Source organism: Brassica rapa, chromosome A03 (assembly GCF_000309985.2).
Source record: "Brassica rapa cultivar Chiifu-401-42 chromosome A03, CAAS_Brap_v3.01, whole genome shotgun sequence".
Classification (NCBI taxonomy): domain Eukaryota; kingdom Viridiplantae; phylum Streptophyta; class Magnoliopsida; order Brassicales; family Brassicaceae; genus Brassica; species Brassica rapa.
In genome coordinates, this window is record NC_024797.2 from 28,979,014 (window position 1) to 28,987,303 (window position 8,290).

Below are 8,290 nucleotides of genomic sequence, written 5' to 3' on the forward strand. Positions count from 1 at the left end.
ATTTTATAAATACATGTGATTGTTGTTTTTTTTTAATTCGTTTTTGGTCTGTTTTCAACTAATTTGAGGTTTTGTAGATTAGAGATAATTTTTTTTTTTAATTTCATAAATCTGAAAAGTTTTTTTTTAAATAAATCAATTTAATTATAAATTATTGTTTTAATTTGTTTTTAGGGAGAAAGTTGTAATCAGCTGGGCCCAAATTTTATTCTCAGCCTAAATTCTTCCCAACTAATATATACTCCATATGTTTCAAAATAGATGATGCTTTAGGGAGTTTTTGATGTTTCAAAATAGATGATGTTTTCATATATCAAAGCATTTTTTCACTTTATCAAAAACTGTGTACCCAATGATATTTTGTAGTCTGTTTTGTGATTAGCTGAATAACTTTTAATTTATATTTTAATGATATTTTTAAGATAAAAAACAAGTTTCTTAATAGTTGTGCATAATCTTAAAACTTTATGTATTTTGAAACATAAGAAGTATATGATATAACCCAAACTATTATTTCGTAGCTAGGGCAAATAACCTAGTGCGTCCTCCCAATTTTAACTGGACTAAAACAATCTTTTAGTTTGATTTACCAAGGAGCTAAGAATTTCTGGTAAATAAAACACTTCTCTATTATTATTTTTTTTGCTTTGATTTTTTAGGAGCTAGGGTTTTCTTTTCATTTTTTATAATTACCGTTTGAGGTTTTTATTTTTGGAGGGTTCTGTTTGTTTGAGGTTTTGGCATATGCTTGATGGCGAATAATTCCGGCACAGACGAAGAGATGAATCAATCCGAGGAGCCAAGGACCCCGCTGAAGAGACCAGTCTTGAAAAACGACACTGGATTCGCCATGGTATGGACCCCTGAAGAACAAGCAACTCTAGATAACGCCCTACTCAAAGAACCTAAGGACGCTTCTAAATATTCGTGTGTCTCACGTTATGCGAGAATCTCGTTAGAGTTTCCAAATAAGACCACCAAAAATATCGCTATGCATTGCAGATGGATCAAAGAATTGAGAAGAGTCAAATCTGAGAGTTCAAACTCAGCTCCTCAAGATGCGGTCATCGATGAGGTAATTAACCAAAACGGAAAACTGTTTTATCAGATTTTTGATAATCTCTCATATTCCTTAAAGCTCGAAGAAAACCTTACGCTCTTCAACAAATCCCGCGACAATATCATGGTACTTGTCAACAAGCTCAACGAGAATGTGCCGGACCAGATGAAGCATATGCCACCATTGCCTGAGAAATTGAACGATGATTTATTTAAATTCATTGGTTCAAAATCAAATCTACCATAGCTACCATGAATAACTGTTTTTTTGTCTTGCAATTTGATTTCTGTAATTATTTTTGTAAATATCTTCTTACATTACTTTCACCACCAACTATCTCGAAAAATCTTTCTGTTTTTGTCTCACAAACAAAGGATGTTTTAAAACCTAGCAATGCTAATTTCTTCAACATAGTTAGTTGGGCATGAGTATATTTCTGCCCCTATCATTATTTTCTTGAAACACTTCATTAAATTTAAAACAGAGAAGTTAGGTGAATAGGCATGGAACTTATTATCCGAGATCCGGATTCGATTCGAGATCCGCTCTGAAAAGAGGATATCTGAGATATCCGGATCCGAATCCAGATAGTAAAATCTTGGATCCGTCCAAATCGAATCTGAATCTGGATATCTTAATTTTTAGGTCAGGATATCCAGATACGGATCCATATTTTTAAAACACATTAAATCTTTAAATTTCATTAATATTTATATTTGATATATTAATATTTATGCAAGAATTAATCTTATAATATTCTATTTTAGTTTTTAAAATACTATAAACATATATAAATATATTTCTAAATCTTGTTTAAATATTTAATTTATGTATTATATTAAAAAATTTAGTATTTTTTAAAATATTATTTTTACAGATCCAGAACCGGATATCCGCGATAATAGAATATCGAGACGGATATAAAAAAACCACGAATCCGGATCCGAATATTAAATCTACGGATCCGGATCGATACTCTAAATTTTCCGGATATCCGGATCCGTCCCATGCTTATAGGGGAGGGAATTAACAAGACTAAGCGTTGCTAAATTATCAGCAATAACATTGTTCTCTCGATTTTAACATTTACGCCAAAAAAAAAAACATTGTTCTCTCAAGAGATCCAACCAAAAGAAATCGAATCACATTTCGTTGCCAGCTTCAAAATGTCGGATACAGGTTCAAAAATCTCTGGCAAAATCATTTATGATGCTTAAGTCTTCAATATAACCTCAACTAATTGTATATCTAACGTTAGCAGAAAATATTTCAGAAACTACATGTATATTAGTATTGTGTATCTATAAATTTCATAAATGGAGATCGATTTCATTTTTCTCCACAAAACTTGATTTTTTTTATAAAACTTGATTTTATCTATTTATATAAAATTAATAACAAGAGAAATATACGACTAAAGATGGTATAATATGAATAATTTATTAATAAAATAAAAAATAGTTTAATACTCCCTCTGTTTTTTTAATATAAATCGTTTTACAATTGTGCACATAGATTAAGAAATCATTAATCTTTTATATTTTCTTAACAAAAACATCATTAATTATTTACGTAACCACAAATCAACCAATAATTAAATAGAAGGTAAATTATCATTGGTCATATAATATAAAGTATTAATAAATTTTACATAGAAAAACGAAAACGTATAATTTGGAACATAAAAATTTCTCTAAAACGATTTATATTAAAAAAATGGAGAGAGTATAGTTTAATTATATAACTAAATTTAAATTAAAAATATATAACCTAATAATACCACGACAAATGTCCTGAGGAAACCATCTCATATTTTCTTATCCACTTATTAATTTTTTGAGTTAATTTGCTGAATATACTAAAAAGGGTGAGATACCATAGAATGGGGGAAAAATAGTAATGATAGGGGGACGAAAATTGAAAGGATATGGTGTATGGAGTGCAAATATGAGATATTTGGTATGTATGGAGTACAAATTCTCTAATTTTTTTACGAGAAAGTCGTTTTCGAGGTATAGATCCTAATAAACAAAAAGTACACCCCAATATACTACAACCCTGTAAAAGTCTTCTCCTCGAATTTCTCTGTCCGAACACCTTTCGCGTATCCAACGATGGCCAACGTTGAAGAGACAACGAAGAAGAAGTTACAGACAAGCTACTTCGATGTGGTCGGAATCTGCTGTTCATCTGAAGTTTCTCTTGTCGGAGAAATTCTTCGTCCTCTTGACGGCGTCAAAGAATTCTCCGTCATCGTCCCTTCTAGAACCGTCATCGTTGTCCATGACATCCTCTTGATCTCTCCGCTTCAAATCGGTACATAACTTAAAAAAAAAAATTTATTTTGACTTTATTCTGATACTAATATCGATTTCTTGACAGTCAAGGCACTGAATAAAGCTAGGTTAGAAGCAAGCGTGAGACCATACGGAGAGACAAGCTTGACTAGTCAATGGCCAAGCCCTTTTGCAGTTGTTTCTGGTGTATTGCTTGCTCTCTCCTTCCTCAAATACTTTTATAGTCCTCTTGAGTGGTTCGCTGTTGTTGCTGTGGTGGCTGGAGTTTTTCCTATTCTCGCTAAAGCTGTTGCTTCTGTCACAAGGTTTAGGGTTGACATCAACGCTCTCACTCTAATTGCTGGTAAAATATTAATTATGATGGAATGATCTGAATGTGGAGAGGTTCTTTTGGTGTGCTAATGCATCTAGTTTTGTTCTTGATACAGTGATTGCAACAGTATGTATGGAGGATTACACAGAAGCTGCTACAATTGTGTTTTTATTCTCTGTTGCAGATTGGCTCGAGTCAAGTGCTGCTCACAAGGTCTGCTTATGTATAGAGTTTCTATATTGAAAGAAACAAATGTTTAACTTCTCTTTGTTCATCACTGTTTTGAAGTAACAATTGTTTTCAGGCAAGCACGGTGATGTCATCGCTGATGAGCTTAGCGCCTAGAAAGGCAGTGATAGCGGAAACTGGGCAAGAAGTTGACGTAGATGACGTTGGAATAAACACAGTTGTTTCAGTTAAAGCTGGAGAAAGTATACCGATCGATGGAGTTGTGGTGGATGGAAGCTGTGATGTGGATGAGAAAACATTGACAGGAGAGTCATTCCCTGTCTCCAAACAAAGAGACTCTACTGTTTTGGCTGCAACCATAAATCTTAATGGTACCAAAACAATATCATTCTCTTGTTCTATAAATGATCTTTAATCTTTCAGCTCGTTGACACCATCCGTTTTTGGGTGTTGAAGGTTATATAAAGGTCAAAACTACAGCTCTAGCCAGAGACTGTGTGGTTGCGAAAATGACTAAGCTTGTAGAAGAAGCACAGAAAAGCCAAACTAAAACTCAAAGGTTTATTGACAAATGTTCTCGCTACTACACTCCAGGTCAGTAATCAGGATCGATCCTGAGATTTATTGGACTTATACTAAATAAATCAATACATATATATATTTTTTAATGAACTTATGGCCGGAATGATATATACATATTAACCATTAATATTTTGAGGTCACAGGCTAATGTTTCATCTCGTTATGCCCATGACCGGCTCTTTCAGTAGTTATATATGATAGATTCTTCCAACGTTTAAAACATTTTTTGTGGTTTGTTCAGCTGTTGTTGTTGTAGCCGCATGTTTTGCTGTCATCCCTGTCTTGTTAAAGGTTCAAAACCTCAGCCATTGGTTTCACTTAGCACTTGTTGTGTTGGTAAGCGGTTGTCCATGTGGTCTTATCCTATCCACACCCGTTGCTACCTTTTGTGCTCTCACTAAGGCAGCTACCTCCGGCTTTTTGATCAAAACCGGTGATTGTCTAGAAACCTTGGCAAAGATCAGGATTTCTGCTTTTGACAAAACAGGAACCATTACAAAAGCCGAGTTCACGGTCTCCGATTTTAAGTCTCTTTCTCCAAATATCAATCTGAAAACTTTGCTTTACTGGTAAGTATCCATGCAGTTTTCCCATCAGAGTTAAGCCTATGTGATGAACTAGATTAAAACTGAGATGTGTTCACAGGGTCTCAAGCATAGAAAGCAAGTCAAGCCATCCGATGGCAGCTGCCCTTATTGACTACGCGAGATCAGTTTCTGTTGAGCCTACACCTGATAGGGTCGAGAACTTTCAGAACTTTCCAGGAGAAGGAGTTTATGGGAGAATAGACGGTCAAGATATCTACATTGGAAACAAAAGAATTGCACAAAGAGCTGGATGCTTAAGTACAGGTCTCAAAACATTGCAACTAAAGCTACATCCTATGAACAGTCATGAGTGTTGTTGTATTGTTCTATATCCATCTAACATATGCATGATCTCTTCTTTGTGGATGTAAAATAAAGTTCCGGGTATTGAAGCTAATATGAAGCGGGGTAAGACCATTGGTTACATATACATTGGAGAAGAACTGACCGGTAGTTTCAACCTTTTGGATGGTTGTCGACATGGGGCTGCTCAAGCTCTCCAGGAGCTCAAGTCCTTAAACATCAAAACCGCAATGCTCACAGGAGATAACCGAGACGCAGCCATGTCTATTCAAGAACAGGTGAAGCATAGTCATTATCTTATCATTCTTTTCTCTATTTTATTCTTATTTTTTATTTTTTATCTTTTAATAACCAAAACGTTATCATTTTTACAGCTAGGGGACGCTTTGGATATAGTTCATGCAGAACTTCTTCCACAAGACAAAGCAAGAATCATCGATGAGTTCAAGAGCCAAGGGCCTACAATGATGGTAGGAGACGGGCTTAACGATGCACCGGCCTTAGCCAAAGCAGACATTGGCATTTCAATGGGGATCTCAGGGTCAGCACTTGCGACAGAGACAGGAGATATCATCCTTATGTCCAACGACATAAACAAGATACCTAAAGGGATGAGACTAGCGAGGAGAAGTCATAGGAAAGTGATTGAGAATGTGGTTTTGTCTGTGGGCATTAAAGGAGCAATCATGGTGCTTGGTTTGGTAGGTTACCCTCTCATTTGGGCAGCTGTTCTTGCAGATGCAGGGACTTGTTTGCTTGTGATACTCAATAGTATGATGCTTCTACGTGATGAGCGTGAAGCTGCACCTGTGTGTTACCGTGCTTCTCCTTTGTCGCCGGTGAAGCTTGAGGAGCCTGAAGTGGAGGATCTAGAAGTGGGCTTGTTGCAGAAGAGTGGGGAGACAAGTAAAAAGAGTTGTTGCTCTGGTTGTTGTAGTGGCCCTAAGGACAAGCAAACAGGGGACTTAGAGAGTTTCTGAATCTGTATGAATTGGTAAGTACTAAATAATAATATTATAGAATTGAATGTATTGTAATTTGTGTGCGAAGTATTTGGAAATTATTGTGGCGGAAGATGCAAAACTTATGCCAATTAGTTTTAATAAGATGGATATTAGTCTCTATTTAGAACAAATTTGTGTGTTTGGATGTGTTTCTTATGTCACCGATATTTATAAATATACATTATTTATTAAGGAGTATCCTCTTGTAGTCTTATTCATCTACTTCACCATTTCAATCAATTAAAACAAACAACAAGTTGCTTGAATATTATGGTTTTATGAAACCGTAGCAATAACCAACAAAAAAAAATGTAAAATTCACCGGGATCCCAAGAAAATCCTAAAGATTACAAAAACTCTATCAGTCTATTGTCATACTAGTTTCTCCTATTAATAACTTATCAAGATAAATATAACATACTGGATTATAAATTTTTTGTTACACCTAATATATATGATATGGATTTTCCCTGCTAAAGCTTATTAAATTTTCATATAGAAAAATAGTTAATCATGAGTTTATGGATAATCCACAGGTCAAAAATGCTAAAAAAGTTTATTGATCTCTTTAATTGTTTCTCGGTCAAAAATATATATTTCTCGGTCAATGAAGGGAACCCAATACAAGAGAAGATGCTACTTACTCATGAGGGCGTCGTTCCTATAACTATGTCCTCAAATAATTAGAGGCGTCAAGACTTATAACTCTCTGCTCAAATAATTAACTAGAGATTGACCCAATTGGTTGACTTAGACGAAAACAAATGTTTGGTGCCAGTGGTAATTTAAATCTCAATGTAACACAAAAATCACATGGTTTAAAATCTAATAAAACTGATCATTGTGTATATTTAAATGTCTTTTACCTTTCACTAAAAATGAGAATAAAAATAGTTAATGTAATTATAAAAAATGGTACTATGAATATGATATTTGTGACAATTTTTCTATAAAATTTATCACTTGACCTTAAACTCACCTTAAGTTGCCACGCTACCATAAGAAGTATAAATATTACTCTTTTTTTGGTTTTGTTTAGTTGACGTTTTAGATGATTTCACAAAAATAAACAAAAAAACTATTCTAATGTATATTTTGGTGGAAACACTATATCATAGTGGTTAAGGTTTAAATGTTTCAGCACTCAGATCTAATGTTCGAATCTCATACTATGCAATTTCTTGCAAATTATATATTACAAAAGGTTCATGTTTCAATTTCCAGCGAAATCGATTTATTAGATAATTATACATACTACGGAAGACAAGCTTATAAGAGATCTTCAACATGGTGCAAGTAAATCCGGTCAAGCGTGGATCTTCATAGGACAACTCAGATAATGCAGTTAGTCATAGATCCTCATAAGACATATAGTATTATCGGTTGTTGAATCGTCTATTCAATATTTCTCATAATTTTAATATCATAATAAATCAGCGTTAAAAAAAATAATGTATATTCTATTTTTCCTTAATTGTTTTAATGTACAATTTATTTTTTTGATCATAAATCATTAGTTAGTCAAGTACAAAGGTATAGAAAACCTAAAGTCATTTTCTACATAGAATTTTGGAAGACGTCAAATATTTTGATACAAAACAAAAAATTTAAAACGTCACATATAACAAAACGGAGAGTATATTATTTTGAATGATATAAATTTGTAATTAATGTAAAATTATATATACTTTTCTGAAACATCAAATTGTTTTTTGAAATTAACTAACATAGTGGTCAGTTTTCTACTAATTCATTTAAAAATTAGTCCAGATGAAAAGACCGATACTCCCAAAGTAAGGAAACAAGTAATCTAACCAAAAGTGAAAAATCATCGTTACATAACTATTTGGGATAATACAAACGTAAATGTACAAGTTATTAACTTAGATGAGTCAACACATACTGCCACACATCTCTCTAGTTGGACGTCTTAACGAACACCCTAATGATTTTTG

The 8,290-nt window shown here is 33.6% G+C and overlaps 2 protein-coding genes across 2 annotated transcripts; both read left to right on the plus strand.

The window, feature by feature from the left end:
* The first annotated feature begins 39 nt into the window (after positions 1-39).
* LOC103862157 lies at positions 40-2,511 on the plus strand. Its single transcript, XM_033287212.1, has one exon. The coding sequence runs from the start codon at positions 752-754 to the stop codon at positions 1,304-1,306; it is 555 nt and encodes a 184-aa protein (XP_033143103.1). The 5' UTR covers positions 40-751; the 3' UTR covers positions 1,307-2,511.
* A 541-nt stretch (positions 2,512-3,052) lies between these two features.
* Positions 3,053-6,668, plus strand: LOC103861932 (cadmium/zinc-transporting ATPase HMA3). Its single transcript, XM_009139644.3, has 9 exons — positions 3,053-3,376; positions 3,443-3,700; positions 3,786-3,883; positions 3,975-4,230; positions 4,316-4,453; positions 4,683-5,010; positions 5,087-5,292; positions 5,407-5,609; positions 5,706-6,668. The coding sequence occupies exons 1-9, from the start codon at positions 3,175-3,177 to the stop codon at positions 6,309-6,311; spliced, it is 2,295 nt and encodes a 764-aa protein (XP_009137892.1). The 5' UTR covers positions 3,053-3,174; the 3' UTR covers positions 6,312-6,668.
* The last annotated feature ends 1,622 nt before the right edge of the window (positions 6,669-8,290 follow it).